The sequence below is a fragment of the Natrix helvetica genome, assembly GCF_964273705.1.
Source record: "Natrix helvetica genome assembly, chromosome: 1".
NCBI classification, from domain to species: domain Eukaryota; kingdom Metazoa; phylum Chordata; class Lepidosauria; order Squamata; family Natricidae; genus Natrix; species Natrix helvetica.
In genome coordinates, this window is record NC_138548.1 from 135,392,821 (window position 1) to 135,409,623 (window position 16,803).

Here is a 16,803-nt window from a genome sequence, read left to right on the forward strand (position 1 = left end):
TGTGTGTGTGTGTGTGTGTTTTCATAGGCTGTTAACAGAATAATACGAAGTAGGTAGAATGATGGAAGTGTAAATCTCAAAGGAAATCATATGGCCCTCATACTAGCCCTGTTTAGATGAGCCCTTAAATCTGTAAACCATCCAGAATCACTTGTCTAAATTTGATAATTAAATAAATATAAATAAATAAAACCTGGCTCCCCCCCCCCCAATATCTTAGAGTAGTGTCGTTGGTGGCCCTCATGAAGGATATTTGTTTTGGCAGTAATTATACTCCTCTTCCAATTGTTTGTTTCATATGGTTTCTGCATCATTTTATTATTGTTGTTTCATATTGTATAGCATCCAGAATTGAAACAGAAGCAGGCAGTCTGCAAATGTAATAAATAAATGAATAAATAAATCTGGTGAGTACTTGACGGTGCAATCTGTTCTGCTTTGCTTTGTTCTTTTGTCTACTCTGACATACAAACACTAGAGTAATGGTTGGCTACATGTGTTCCCTAAAATTATGAAACAGATGCTTATTTCATTCTGTTGTCTGATGGCCTGCTTATGGTTCCAAGAAAGATGGTGACACACGTGAACATATTCTCATTTTCAAAAGCCCTAACAATAATTACAAGTAAAAACAGATGAGGTTTTTTTTTCTTTTTAATCCACAAGGTGTCTGGAAAGAGTAAAGATTTGAAAAATGACTTCCTTGAAAGATTGGCTTCATGAAACAAGTTCTCTCAAATCTTGATAGATGCTGAGATATAACTCCAGTTACAAGGGATGAAAGAGAAAAATACTGATATAACACTTCCCTAACTTTAATGAAATATGCTTGTTTACTCCCCCACTAGCAAACTTCAGAAGTAAGTTGTACAAGTGCAGTCTAATGAAGTGCAGACCTGTTACAGGTAGCATGGAAATCAGTTACAAAGTAAAAATACTGTTTTTGTTGTGTTCTTCCTTTGACTATGTGATTAAATTAAATTTCAGAGTATTTTATAAAATGTGTGCTGTCAAAGATAGCTGCACTTTTCTACCAATTGAAGAGAGCAGTTGGATAGCAGTGTTGGGTTCCTACCGGTTCAGACCAGTTCGACTGAACCAGTAGTGGTTTGGCGGCCTGGGTCACTGCAACGGGCAGTGACCCAGGCTTTAAATGCCCCTGAACTGGTTCTCCAATCTTGTTTTTTGCTTCTGCGCATGCACAGAGCAATTTTTATTGCACTACGCGCGTGGCATGACCACGAGCAAACTGGCAGTAGTGACTGCCAGAACCCACCCCTGGTGGATGAGGTGTTGAATTATGACTGGGGAGACCCAGGTTCATGTCCAGCCTTAGCTATGTAAACAGCCTGGGTAACTCTGGTAAAAGGAGAATAAAGGGAATAAAACTAACAAACAAATAAATAAACAGAGCAAGAGACACTAATAAGGACAATTCATCCAAATAATGATTGATCAAGATAGCTAATGGGTAAGTAAGATTTAGAGAACAAAATGTAGTTTAAAAGAATCATATCCTATTATCTATGATGCTTTATCAGAAGAAACATTGTCAAATATGGTGCAATTTTACTTGTTTACAAGTAAAATATATTATAGTACTGAATATATTTACATATAAATATTTTTAAATATGTTATTAAACTGAGATATTTAAAAATTATTCTGGGGAAAAGATAAAATTGTTCAATTGTGTGGAGAAAGAAGGTAGGATATATGGAGAGTTTTACATTGTTCTACATTTGACTGTTTTAAATTTCTTTTTTAGTTATTTAATAAAAGTCTATTGCTTTGGAAAACTGATGGGAGGAGCTAAGGGACTGAAGTGGTGGAGGGTAAAAAATATTTATTCACTTCCGTAACTGCTATAGAATAAGCTTGATATTCTGTAGAAATCATTACTAAAATATAATCAGATTCAAGAGCAGTTTTTCTCCACCTGTTTTCTAATCATCTTCTGACGTGCTTCATTGCCCTCATCTGAGGTGTATTTCAAGGAGCTGATGGGTTCAGCACAATTTATTTATTTACTGAAATTTGTATGTTTTCCCAATCAAGGGCTCTGGATATCTCATAGTTACATAAATTCCAAGATCAACTATCAGTAAGAACAATTCTACAATAAAACAGAACATTCACAAAGGTATAAACTCGAAAGTTAGCAGCCCCAGTGTAGCACTCCCTTGCATAAATCAGTATCTTTACTGCCTTTTGGAAGATTAAAGCAAAGAGGAGGCCAATTTGACCTTGGGAGGCAAGCTGTTCCATAAGGCAAATCAACTGCTTGGGGCATTACCTCATTTCACAAAGTAACATAGGACAAATGTTTTCTGGCAACTATTGGTCTCCAGACAAGAATCATCCACTACAAATCTACAAAATAATTACCCATTTCAAACATCTTTTTCAAATCAAATGTTATATTAAAACAATTTCTTTTAAAAATACAGAATGTGCATTTGTAGGAGAAATCTTCCTCATAAATTTCCCCTAATTTTCCTGAACCAGAGACCAACACACCATTATGTAGAAACAGATATTGTTTACTATGCTATGCAAAGCAACCACAGCAAACCTAAAGTGGGGTCAAGTCAGAGTCCCACAAATTCAAATTTACATATGGTTGGATATAGGAAATCAAATGTGTAGTGAGGTCAGCAATACTATGAAGTAATAAAGATAGTATTTCAAAGACTTTGATATATTTGAAAGAACAGAATATTTAATGAATATTGGTTTTGCTAGGGAGTTAATTTCTGGATTTATCTTAAGGAGGCTTTGGTTATCAGATCCTTTGTTCATTTCTTGATGTCTTCTCCTATCTCTGTCAACAATCCTTGTTCTGCTCAATTTTATGACTGAGCAGATTTATTTTTTTCTCAACCCCTGGAAATGTAATTTTAGGGGGGGGGGGGGAATGTATCTCCAGTTCTGGAGATCTGTGTATGTACTGAGGTAAACGGAATTGTGAGCTGCATGGGAAAATTTAGCTGCAGTGCGAATCTTTTTTTTAAAAGTTTTTATTTTAGTGTTGTTGTTTTTTGAGAGTTGAGCAAGTGAACATCATAAAGCTCTTTTTTTATGTTCAAATTTTTATTGGTTTTAAAAGTTTTACAAGGAAAAGGGATTATAGGGTTATAAAACATTTTGACAGCTACATTGTGCGGGGGGGGGGGGGGAGAAGCCCCCCCAGGTCTTGCAACTTTTACAAACGAAAATAGAAAAATATCAACATTTACATAAGTATTAGCAGTTTTGAGTTTAACACAAAATCATCAGTATGTTTCAATCATTTGTTTTGTATCACTTCCATAAAGGTACATTGTAACAACAATTGCAATAATGTTTCAAATCACTTTTGTGTTCTGAGTCTTCTAATTGTTGCGTCCTCCCCCCCCCCTGTCCACTGGCTGAGCCTCAGCCCCTCCCTCCTTTGTTTCTTGTGTAGCATCCCCCATTTCACCTAAGAGAGCACTGTGTTTTTTAGTGAAAGCCTCTGCTTCCACTACTGTGTTGATTCTAATTCTACTGCCCTCCCAGAAAATCAACATGCCTTCTGGAAACAGCCACCTGAACCAAACCCCATTATTGTATAATATTTTAGTGTTGACATATATTGCTTTTATTTGGGGTTGTAAACCACCCAGATTTTGGTTCAAGATGGGTGGTCATATAAATGTTTTAGACAAAACAATCTTTAAAAGAAGCAGGATGTGATAAGGCAAAACATGGGACTTTCCCTATGCAGTTGATTGAAAATCAGGCAGACGGACCAACTTGTCTTCTGATGTTACTGAAGTGAACTGAGAAGAATGACAGGATAATACAATTCCCTTTCTACTCTCTTTTCACATATTTTTAAGGCTCTCGAAATACATCTGCTGGGTAAATATATGTGTGTAAAAATTTTCTGTAGAATTTATTAGGATAAAAAAATGCTGTGGAATATTTATTTATGAAGTGAGAGGAAATTCTTGTGTAGTGAATTTACCCTGATAGGACAAAGAAGTTAATGGGAGCTAAGAAAGAATGTGTAAAAAACAAAGAGCACTAAAGAGAACAAACAACCACCTACTTTTCACTGCATCACAACACTGGTGTACAGTTCCCTGGGCTGAAAGGTAGCCATGCATGTGTATCCAAGTGAATGTCAGAGGAATAAACTCTCTAATGTAAAGATGTATCTCAGGATGCCTGTTCTAGCATCTGTCCTTGAGTCCTGACTCTCAAACCTAGTTTAAGGTATGGTTTAATAGCTTCAACTAGGAACTCCTGTTACAAATTTCATGACAGCCATGATTTGTCCTAAGAATGGTATTCTTTTTGTTTTAACTTGTACTGTCCTATCTTCAAATGATACGAACTATTATGGAGAGAATGCCATATAGACAGAATGAAAAAGTCCATTATCAATTTTCAACCAATAATAGAAATAAATAACATTACCGTTTTTTAATACCTGCCTTTATTTGAAATACAATTTTCAGATACTTGCAAATTGGAGAATTATGGTGCTACTAGTCAGATATCCATTCTCAGAGGGACATGGTAAATTTCATTTTTAAGCAAAGCACATGCCTTCCAGTTAAATAGAAAAACTTCTACGTCGCATCGTATTATTCTAAATGTTTCAATATCGAGGACAAATAAAACAAATCCATGATATAGTATGTTTATACAGGAACTGGCCCATTTCTTAAAATATGATGAAATTGTTTAACCCCATAGATGAGCAAGCAGCTTTCTTTGAAAACTCTGATTTTGGTTAAATGTAGCAGGCCAATACTTTTTGCTTTTAAAAAAGCCCCAATCTTCTAAACTTTTCTTTTCAGGGTGTGGACATTGTAAGAAAATGAAGCCGGAATATGAGAAAGCTGCAGAGATGCTCCATGCAGACAGTGATGTAAGCTAATTTCCTTCCCTTTCCATTTTCAAATGATCCATAATAAGTAACTGAAATAATAAAAATGTTCTTGTTGCAATTATTTCATCTTCCCAAGGGTTTGCAAAAAAGATAGTTTCAAAGTATAATCTCATTGGTAATGCATGAGTGATGCCAAATTATTAGAAGAACATTGTGTGTTTAAACACAAACAGAAAAAACATGTTATATTCAGCCATTGAACCTTGTATTGTGCATAATATGATAAAGCTCAAATTCTGCATCAAACTGCTTTGTTTTCTCTTATCAATTACAAATTTAATGTTTAATGTAAAAAAAAAATTTAAGAAAACACTGGCTTGGATTTTTGCCATTTACAGATATGCTAATGAGAATCTTCTCACTTTAAGCAATTGTCATAGGTTTTCATTTGAATGTATGTGTACCTAGAAGATCAATTATGCAGATTCATCATGCCATAAGTAGGAACAGAGCTTCACTTAGGCACTTAATACCATTTCCTTGTTATCGTAAACCTCTCTTTCTCCAATGGTTCAAGAGCTTGAGACAGAAAGTGGATAGATTTTGGGATTTCAATATTTGAGACAGCACCCTTGTGCATTTGCCTATCCGAGCATGTATGGAGCTTATTCCACATTTTACATGATGCATTGTTTCTTACTGATATATTGTTTCTTATTGAGTGCTGTTTATTGTATTTAGCTTCATTTTTATTATGGTTAAACTGGATTATTTTATTATTTTGTAAAGCTTCTCTTGACTTGAGCAATTGCTTTTGGTGCATCGTAAGATCTGTAATAAATTTTGCAATTCTGGAAAAGGCCATCAGGAAAGATATCTTCCAATGGCATTTACTGTACGTAAAAGTGTGCTCATAAAATTACTTTAACCAAAGCAAAAGGGCCTATCATTACACAAGTTCTTCAGGCTTGATCACTACTATTAACTGTGAAGCTATTCACCGGCTTAATGTTTATTTCTTGGTGTTTTTTTTCCCCCTTCCCTTTACAGCATTAAATTAAATACTGTAATTAAACAAATGTTTGGTTAATTGATTGGACATTTTACAAAAGGATTATCCTTGAATGGATAACGTGTTTGTCATAACAAAACTTGTAAAACTCTTCAGAGTTGAACGTTTCCAAAGCATTTATATTGGCTTTCTAAAGTTATTGTAAATTGTAGATAGTAAAGGTAAAAGTAAAGGTTCCCCTCACACATATGTGCTAGTCATTCCTGACTCTAGTGGGCGATGCTCATCGTTTCAAAGCTGAGGAGCCAGCGCTGTCCAAAGATGTCACTGTAATCATGTGGCTGCCATGACTAAAAGTCAAAGGCCTACAGAACGCTGTTACTTTCCCACCAAAGATGGTCCCTATTTTTCTACTTGCATTTTTACATGCTTTCGAACTGCTAGGTTGGCAGAAGCTAGGACAAGTAACAGGAGCTCACTCCATTGTGTGGCACTAGGGATTCAAACCACTGAACTGCCGACCTTTCTGATCAACAAGCTCAGCATCTTAGCCACTGAGCCACTACATCCCTCAATTGTAGATAACTAGTAGATAACTACTCAGTAAATTCAGAGTATCCATTTTTTGTGCATTGTTTACAACTTAGGATATACCGTTACAGGCGTTGCTTTATATTGCAGAAACCAGGTGTTTTGGCAGCAGTAGATGCAACTGTCAACAAAGCTGTTGCAGAAAAATTTCACATATCAGGATTTCCAACCGTCAAGTTCTTTCAGGATGGAGAAGAGAAATACACCTTGCCTCATCTCCGCACGAAGAGTAAAATTGTGGAATGGCTATTAAAGTAAGTGATCTCAACAATAAAATATTTGGAAATAATTAAGTTGTTCCTAGTTCTTACTTGGGAAGACTGGGAACATAGCATAGGCTTGCTTGTTCTTCCACTCTAATTCCTGTAGTTTGCACAGTTGACGGAGTGTATTGCTCTGAAATTTGAAATCAGTTCTCACTTCAGACAACCGTATTGATCTGGTGGTGGTTTGGATGTAAACTATAGATGCTGCATATAAGCTGGGAAGGAGTGACCACTCAACTCCAACATGCATTTGTGATGCTTCAGACTCACCTGGAAAATTCATGTGTGAAGTAAATAATTTCATCTGCATATGTTCCCCAAAAGACACATATTAAAAATGCACTTTGTCAGGGATGAGGGATTTGCCAAGAAAAGGAACTGAAACTATTGAACAGGAAACATAAAAACTACAATATATCCATGAAGAGTATTCTTATTAGGTGATACTAGAAGTCTGTAGTGTTGTTACCCAGAACAGCAAGATGCCTGTTTTGTGAATGGCCATACCTCTAAGGCAGGAGTGTCAAACTCACGTCGTTACAGTGGCATATTTACGGTATTTATAGTAGTATTTTTGTTGATATTTGGTACTGTAGTGGCATCCTAGTTGACTTTGTTCATAATTAAAGTTGCTAATCAATCAGTAGCAAATTGTACCCTTTTAAACAAATGGTAAATTTATGAATTAAAACTGTGTATAAGAATATAAAGTGCCATTTTGGAAGAAGTTATTAATTCTTAAACTCAAAAAAATTAATTTTTGTCAGATTGACAAAACAAATGTATTTCGGAAACTATTTTGTAAGGCTAGAATGTTAACCATTTAATTGGAATGCATGCTTTAAGATATATTTGTATATATTCATAAATAGATAGATAGATAGATAGATAGATAGATAGATAGATAGATAGACAGACAGACAGACAGACAGACAGACAGACAGACAGACAGACAGACGACACACACACACACACACACACACACACACACACTCATATATGAGTTTTAATTAATAGTATTTGGCTATTTTATTAGTTGTGCCTCTTTAAAGCCAGTTTAATTAATTTGGAATCATACTAGCTTTATGCAAGAACTTAGAGCATAAAACTTCAATGGTAATACCTTGAATGAATTAGTTCAGCTAGGTTTGGTTTCTATGGAAAGCCTGTTTGTGATAGAACAGGTAATCAAATAACTGTTGTTGGATTGCTCCCAGAACTGAGCTGGGAATGGGATGGAAAGTTTGTTATTTTGGACTATTAACATATCGGTTGTATTCAAATTACATTCATATCTCAACCGGTTTATATAAACGCGCTGTCATTTCCACTGCAACAAAGATAGAAGCCTAAAGAAGATGATATTGGAATAATAAAAGAAAAGGCTAAATCTGTTTTTCAGTAAACTGCCTGGTTATCACTTCCATAAAATGATAGCATTGTTATACCTTAATTAGGTTAATGTTTGCTTTTGAAATAGCTTTTTAGGCACTGCAATTTGACCTGTTATTATTTCTTTAGTGGTTGATGACACCATGACAGAAGAGAAGTAAATATATATACACAGTCCACGTAATTATAAGTAAAACTTCTATGGGGGTATGGCAGTGTCTTGATGTCCAATTCCAGGTGATGATCACTACTGGTGTTGCTTCATGCAGATCTTCTAGGGAACCAAAGAATGCTCGTTGTGGGCAATCTTGCACAATATATTTAATAGTTTGCATATCAGTGCCACAATCACAACAAGAGGAATATTTCCATCCCCACTGATACAGGGCAAGTGGCACTTCTTAATTAATTATTAATGAATTAATAATTCTAATAATTAATCAAATTAATTATCTGCCAGCTTAACATTGTAATTCCACTACAGTTAGGATATCAAGGTAAATCAGAACTGTTCATAACGAGAGCTAGTTTTAGCAACTCTCATTTTGATGGATTTGTACTCAAAAGAGTACAATTAGTCCTATTTTTCAGTTACTTGAAATGACCCTAACTCAAGAGTTGTTAGCCCAAGGCCAAGACATACTTATGGTTGAGTTTGGTTTGTTAGATTAACTGTGGTCAGTTAAAAAAAACAAGTTTCCAGGAACTTATGCCCATATTGGAGGAATGTGAGATGTACAATCTTGTCTCTTGGTAATAATACATATTTTGCCTTGATATCTGAATTAATTGTGTACAACAAAAATAGAATATATGATAATTATATATTATGGATGCATATTTGGAACAAATATATATTGTCTGCCACTGCTTACAAAAATGTTGTCATGTGTTCTTTTTTTTTCCTCCTCAGTCCTCAGGCACCTCCTCCACCTGAACCAACTTGGGAAGAAAAGCAGACAAGTGTTATCCATCTTGCAGGTGAAGACTTCCGAGAATTTTTGAAGAAAAAGAAGCACTCACTCGTAATGTTTTATGCTCCATGTAAGTGGATGTTGTACAATAAAATATTGAACATTCATCTATACTGAATATCAGCAGAAAGAGAAATGGCTTTCTGGTGCTTTTGAATTAGTTAAGTGCAGTTCATTTATTTTGTTCAGTCGGAACCACAGCTGGGTGGCAGAGCACATCGTTAGAATATCTTGGGTTACTCTTTCACTTTCTGACAATGCCAGCAGCAAAGGTGCTAAAGGAACAGAGTCATGGCTTTGGAGAAAGGATGCTTTGCACTGCTTATTGGCAACAAAATTACACTTGAACTCAATCTTTTGTCAATGTGAATACTAACCTGTTAACCAAACTAATATAGATAACTCCCTCCCCACCCATGGTGGGTTCTGCAGGATGTCCTGAACATGATCTCAAGAAGAAGTGAATTGAACAATATGGGCAGGGGTGGGCTTCAAAAATTTTAGCAAGGGGTTCTCTGCCTGGTGGGTGGGTGTGGCCATGGTGGGCGTGGCCTAGTCGGCCTCCTGTACCACAGCAGGAGACATGTTTTTGCCCTCCCTGGGCTCCAGACGCTTTCCTTGAGCTGCTGGGAGGACAAAAACAGCCTCCCAAACTCCGGAGGCCTTCTGGAGCCTGGAAATGGGCTCATTTCTGACCTTCCCGAAATTCCGGAAGGCCTGTTTTTTGCCCTTACCGAGCCTCTGTGCGCGCCCTTGCATCCAAAATGGGCCACGCGGGAACTCCTGGGAGGAGTGGGGTGGGCTGGGCTGGGCCACCAGGAGTGGGATTTGGGGGTTCTCCGAACTGCACAGAATCTTAGCTAGAGGTTCTCCTGAACCCCTGCGAACCCCCAGCAGCCCACCCCTAAATATGGGTATACTGAAACTAAAAAAAAAAAAGACAACAAAACACAATTAAACTCAAATGGAATGTGGGATTGCTTATCAGCACCAGCAATAATAAAAACAATAGCAGCAGTAAGCCACAGTCCTCATCCTGCTTAGACTACCTCCCACAAGCAGCAACCAGATGACTGAAATGGCTCCCCAGAGTGGCTGTCTAAATGCCTGCTGCTTAATTCCAAGACCACCTCAGATCACCTCGCCTAGGCTAAGCTGATAGATAGCAGCAGGAATATGACTGGTAATTAATGAATGTATTTATTTTGGATATAAGCTGAAGATTAAATGTTTGTTCTCTACAACAAGAAAGAGCTCATATTTCAAGAATAGGATTTCTGGGGTATTTTAGAATAGGTGCAGCAATGGTTTTTGATAGAGAGCCCCACTTAATTTCCATACTCTTGTGGTGCATAGTGCTGCCTCCTTGAAATAATGAATAGCTTAATCCTCACTCTAGTGAAAGGTAAATACTTGTTTAACTTCTATCATTTCATTAGTTTCTAAAGGTTAGAATGGGTACTCCACAGATTCAGGTTTATGGTTTTCACCCTGATATATCAGAAATAAGCATATTAGGGCTCTGCATCTCCTTAATTATAGTTGGACTGTTTTAAGAAAAATGTATATTAATAGTCTTGCCCTATATATAGGGATAGGTTACAATTACTACCAAAAAGGAATTATTAGCTGAGCACGTTTCTAAATGCATGTGAGATAAAAGATTAGACTTCTGAATCACATTTAGTAACATCTATACTTTTAATTACAGTCACAAAATATTTGAACAAGTTTTTTTTAAATAATTTATTGCATTCAAAAGGCTTTAGTTTAATTTTAGATGAGTGGGTACATGTGTGCTGTATCTCATATATATATATATATATATATATATATATATATATATATATATATATATATATATATATATATATATATATATATATATATATATATATATATATATATATATATATATATATATATATATATATATATATATATATATATATATATATATATATATATATATATATATATATATATATATATATATATATATATATATATATATATATATATATATATATATATATATGTTGTATTTGTGCTGATAAAATAAAGGGAGACTAGTATAGATCCATTTCGAGCTATTTAGCTCTCATCAGCTAGCCATACCCTTACTGGGATTCGAACCTGGGCTGTACACTAGGCAAGAGTTTTAACCACTATGCCACAGGCTTCTCCTCCTTTATCAGCTGAGCCAGGGAAATAAGTATGTGTTTGTGTTACAACCCCCGGTATGACCCAATATGGGAGGGAGCTCACCCCTCCCTCCTTCTGTCCTTTCGGCTCATCACAGAAAACCATCCAGGCAGAAACCCATATTTTTATTTTTAATGTTGCCTTTTTATAGCCTGTGGCATAGTGGTTAAAACTCTTGCCTAGTGTATAATACAGCCCAGGTTCGAATCCCAGTAAGGGTATGGCTAGCTGATGAGAGCTAAATAGCTCGAAATGGATCTATACTAGTCTCCCTTTATTTTATCAGCACAAATACAACACAAATATAAAAAGGCAACATTAAAAATAAAAATACGGGTTTCTGCCTGGATGGTTTTCTGTGATGAGCCGAAAGGACAGAAGGAGGGAGGGGTGAGCTCCCTCCCATATTGGGTCATACCAGGGGTTGTAACACAAACACACACACACACACACACACACACACACACACACACACACATATATATATAATTTTTCTTAATCAAACACTGTAGGGAATCACATCTCAGCTTGCAGTGAGATAATTATAAAGAAAAGCAGAAGTACAAATCATTGTGCATTGAAATTTGCTCTCCTTGTGTACCAATAATTGTGTGCCTTCTGTTAAAATATGATTATCTTTATTTATCACTTGTTCAATCGTGGAAGCTCTTGGAGTGTTTATTCCTACCATTTATTACTAACTTGCTTTGTTTTAATACAGAAGAACCACTAACACTGCCATGCTATTGTGGTTTACCGTATTTTTCGGAGTATAAAACGCACCGGAGTATAAGACGCACCAAGGTTTTGAAGAGGCAAATTTTAAAAAAGTAGGTAGGTAGATAGAGGGAGAGAGAGAGAAATACAATAGGGAGGGAGGGAGTAGGTAGGTAGGTAGAGGGATAGAGAGAGAGAGAAATACAGTAGGTAGGTAGGGAGAGAGAGAGAGTAGATAGGTAGGTAGATAGAGGGAGGGAGGGAGAGAGAAATACAGTGGGGAGGGAGGGAGAGAATAGGTAGGTAAGTAGATGGGGAGGGAGGGAAATAAATACTGTAGGGAGGGAGGGAGAGAGTAGGTAGGTAGGTAGATAGAGGGTGAGAGAGAGAGAAATACAGTAGGTAGGCAGGAGAGAGATAGTAAGTAGATAGGTAGAGGGAGAGAGAGAAGGAGAGAGAGAGAAATACAGTGGGTAGGGAGGGAGGGTGAGAGAGTAGGTAGGTAGAGGGATAGAGAGAGAGGGAGAAATACAGTAGGTAGGTAGGGTGGGAGAGAGAAAGTAGGTAGGTAGATAGAGGGGGAGAGAGAGAGAGAGAAATACAGTAGGTAGGTAGGTAGGTAGATGTTTCCAGGTGTATTTATCCATGTGCTGGAGAAGGAAATCACTGACAACCTGAAGCACCTAAGTCTTTTTTTCTGCTGTCACAGCACTTGATCAATGTAATTCTCATCAATCACTCTAACTAAAGAGCTTTCCGAAAAGGGGGGGGGGGTTGCACTCTGCAAACCTCCCCAAAAAAAATTTTTCAAATAAAAGGCGTGAATAGCCCTGGGGGGGGGCTCGCAGAGTGCTCAGGGAGAAGTAGGGGCGCAAAAAGAGCAAAAAAAATGGTCCTTTTTTCGTGAAAACAGGCCCGTTTTTTGTCAAAAGAATTGCATGCCTTATGGAGGCTTATAGAGTGCTGTTGGGGGCTGAGGGGACAAAAATGGCTTCCCTAAGGCTAGGCACGGCCATTTTGGTGAAGGGGCTGGGCGTCAGGAGGCAAAAAAAATGCTGTATTCCCTGTATAAGACACACCCAGATTTTCAGCCTCTTTTTTGAGAAAAAAAGGTGTGTCTTATACTCTGAAAAATACGGTAAATAATTTTCTTTCTCAGTTCTGAACCACGTCCTGCATTAGTGAAGCTTGTTAGCAGAAACTTTCTTTCTGTGTTCACCAGAGACATAGGAACATCTTATGTGATTAGGTTTGTTTGTGGATTGTGGACTGTGGACAGTTCAACTTTTTAAAGAATGCATTTGGTTAAGCAAAGCATCTTTGCAGATATTATATTATCTGCTACATCTTCATAAATCCCAATTGGGAAGCAAGAAAATCTGTAGAAAACTATTTTGTAAATAGTTTTATATCCCTTTCATTTTTTCAGATTGCAGAAGTAGTGCCTGCAAACTTCTTTTCTGAGACTTTGCAACCAAATGTTGCTGCATAGAATTCAGGATTTTAGCTGATTCATTTTCTCCTCTAACCTTGCCCCAATAGCTTGAGGATATCCGCTCTTCTAAAGTTGATTGCTGTATTCTATTAGCTGACCAAATTCTTGCATGATGCATGATGATTGCATGATGAATTTTGTTCCTGAGTTTGGAGATGATGAGTCTGTTTTGACCTGGTTTTGAAAGAGTAGGGGATAGGATAAGATACACTGATGCCGATATATTAGAATCTTGTGCTTTCTCATTGCTTTCTAGGGACATTTAAAAATAGCTCCTTGGGATGAGCTACTATACCAGCCTATTAATGAGTTAGTTCTTGTTTCTTCTATTTTCTAGACAGCACTCTTAATCACTGTATCATATCCCTCTCTCTCTCAAACAGCTAGATATGAATCAGTTATGGCATAGGAAGTAGCACTATGGAAGATACCAAGTCTAACGAGCAAGGCTTAAAAGCCTGAGGGTAATGAGCTCTTATTTATTTTTCCAAGTTCCAATCTTGGGACTTCTTCTTGATCCCCCAATGCCATTTAGTTCTTTGAGATCAGCATAGTCAGCTAGGGGCTGTCATCTTAAATCGAGCCTTCAATAGATAAGCAATAAATTTAAAAAGTCACAGTTGATTATTTGCCTTTAATCAATAAGTTTGTGGTATATATTCTTTAAAAGAGTTGGCCAGAAACAAAATGTCATTCCAAATATACCTGATGGTGGGCTTGATGGAGTATCAAAGAACAGACTTTAATAGAATAAGATTTGAGTTGCTAGACTCCATGCTAATGTTAAAAACATACAATGAGAGAAAATATATATGTGGAGCCCCAGATATAAAATACATTGTGTTATTTGAATATCAATTATATGCCTCAACCAAAACCCGGTATTTAGAGTCTTTACTTGACAAAATAACCTATTGGGACTTTAACAACAGATTTCCCTACCTTCAGGGTACTATTAGTATGTAGCCAGCAAAACGTCCACATTTATAGTAAAAGTTGTTTAACTTAGAGCTTGTACATACAACAAATTGGTGTCATATGTAAAGATAATTCATTTATCTGAATGCATTTTGTTCTGTACTTTGATATATTCGCACCTGTTTTATCCATTTGTCAGTTGACATTGTGCTAGGCCTTAATATAATCAATTGATCAATCATTAAACCGCTTAACTAATCCCTGCCTGGTTCAGTACTACTAGATCATCTCTGACATACTGCAATCTAGCCACTGTTTCAAATCTTGAAGTGAAGATGAATTTACCAAATCCAGAGGCAATATTTACATTGTTGAAACCTATTACAATTATGAATTTAATCCTGATGTTCATTTGACATCTCTTTCACTACAATGTAAATCTATTGTTTTTTATCATGCAATCTGAAGTAACACTAAACAAGTCTACCCTATCTTCTATTTGATAGCCTTTAGCTAATAGAAGGTAACTAATAATTTTCCAGTGGTTTTCTATATTCTAGGCGAATCATATCTATATTTTTTCCCATTCAGGCGCCCTTTAATCTCTGTTGCTGTCCTCTATGCATGGATCAATTTGTCAATGTTCTTCCTAAAATACAGTGTATAGAACTGTACACAATATTTTTATGTGGTCTAGCCAAACAGAATATAGAGGAATGATTATTTCTCTTAATCTTGACATTGTAGTTCTGTTGATTATCACTTTGAGAAAGAAATATTTTATAAACACACAATCGGGGAGGGGAGAAAGGGGATTTCAAATGCTAAAAGGAGGGAGAAAGAGACAGGGAGAATTACCTATAGTACTGATAAATAAGGCAATTAGTTGGGTATGATGAGACATTCTTTCATAATAAGTAATAAGAAATCTTAGTTTTCTGTCTTGTTTTAATCCATGCTAAACAAGTCGTCTAATGAATTCTAATTGGCTGTTTTACCAAGAAAATTGGTCTTTATTTCATGTTGATGCCAGACAAAATCAAAAATGGATTATTAGGTTGCTGGTTCACAAATTCTTAGAAAAAACAATTACATGCATATTGAAACCCAGTATGAATTTATGAAAAACAAGTCATGCCAAACGAATCTGATTCTTTTTTATTAAAAGGATCAGATTGACTACCATACCATAGGAATGCCACAGGCATACTGTACCTTGAGTTCAACAAAGCATTAGTCAGTCTTTCATGAAAAGATGGCAGAATATAAGATGGACTGTGCCAATCCATGAAAGGTTATGTAAGAATGCTTCCAAGCATTATCTGAATGTTCTGAACTTAAAAAATGCTTTAGTCCTTGTTTCCTTGGCAACAGAATCTCTATTTTTCCATCAAGGTCATCTTTCTTACCCTTTACACCATTAATCAAAGAATCAATGAACTGAAAATGAAGGACATACTGATTTTTTAATTCAAGTGTATTATAATAAATAATGAAAAATAGTATTTAAGTCTAATGTTTTTGCTTTTTCGTTCTAAAGAGCAGCAGCTTATATTGCCTTGCATTTTAAATAGTCCAATAGTCCATATAGTCATATTTTGGTAACAGAGTATGACTCAATTTAATTTGAAAGTAAGATGGCTATCTAAGATCTCATTAATTATCAAACAGGCCAAAATAAATAGGGCTTCGCAACAAATTTCATTTCCCAGAGGAGCCTTTACCTTCAGATAATTCACCTGGCTGATGTGAAATGGATTTTTTCATGGGGCCCATATCTAATTATCTCATGCAATCCCTGAAACTTTGTAATAATCCTTAAGTATTCAATGGTCTGCCTTTGGCTAATTTCTTCTGATTCTGGGCAAAACCGGCATTTCCATTGAGCACTGTAATTACTGTTGGGAGAAAGAGACATCAAGGTATCTGTGAAGTGATTTTCTTCTCATTTGTCCCCCATTCTTTTTGTCCAAACAATTTATTTATTCTATGGGAGCTACTTTTCTTAAATATTACTCTTACTCCAAGTTATATGTCAGCTGAATGAGCTTCAGAAGTAGCAAAGCAGGTAATGTATATAGAAAGATGTGCTTTTGAACTGTGATGGTAAAATCTAAAGGGACATTGGCCAAAGGTTCTAACTTCTGTATAACAAGATTTCTTTTATAAATCTTTACTAAAATTTTGAATCGGCTTTCATTGCTAAAAATATTGCCTTTCGTGTGTGGTTACGTGAATGTCTCTCTTCGGCAGTCGTTTTAACAATTTGCCATGGAGGGATATAATTTTCCATTGAATAATATGCTTCTACATTAGCATATTCTGCCTAATTATAAGGCCACCAAGTTTAATGCCACTGAGCTTTAACA

At 36.2% G+C, this 16,803-nt stretch overlaps 1 protein-coding gene across 1 annotated transcript in view; it reads left to right on the forward strand.

Moving 5' to 3' along the window:
• PDIA5 (protein disulfide isomerase family A member 5) overlaps positions 1-16,803 on the forward strand; it is a 241,481-nt gene that overhangs the window by 181,859 nt on the left and 42,819 nt on the right. Inside the window, exons 12-14 of the mRNA XM_081938793.1 lie at positions 4,833-4,903; positions 6,558-6,721; positions 9,039-9,169. Of these exons, the coding sequence (XP_081794919.1) occupies positions 4,833-4,903; positions 6,558-6,721; positions 9,039-9,169 (366 nt within the window). The remainder of the gene's footprint in view (positions 1-4,832; positions 4,904-6,557; positions 6,722-9,038; positions 9,170-16,803) is intronic.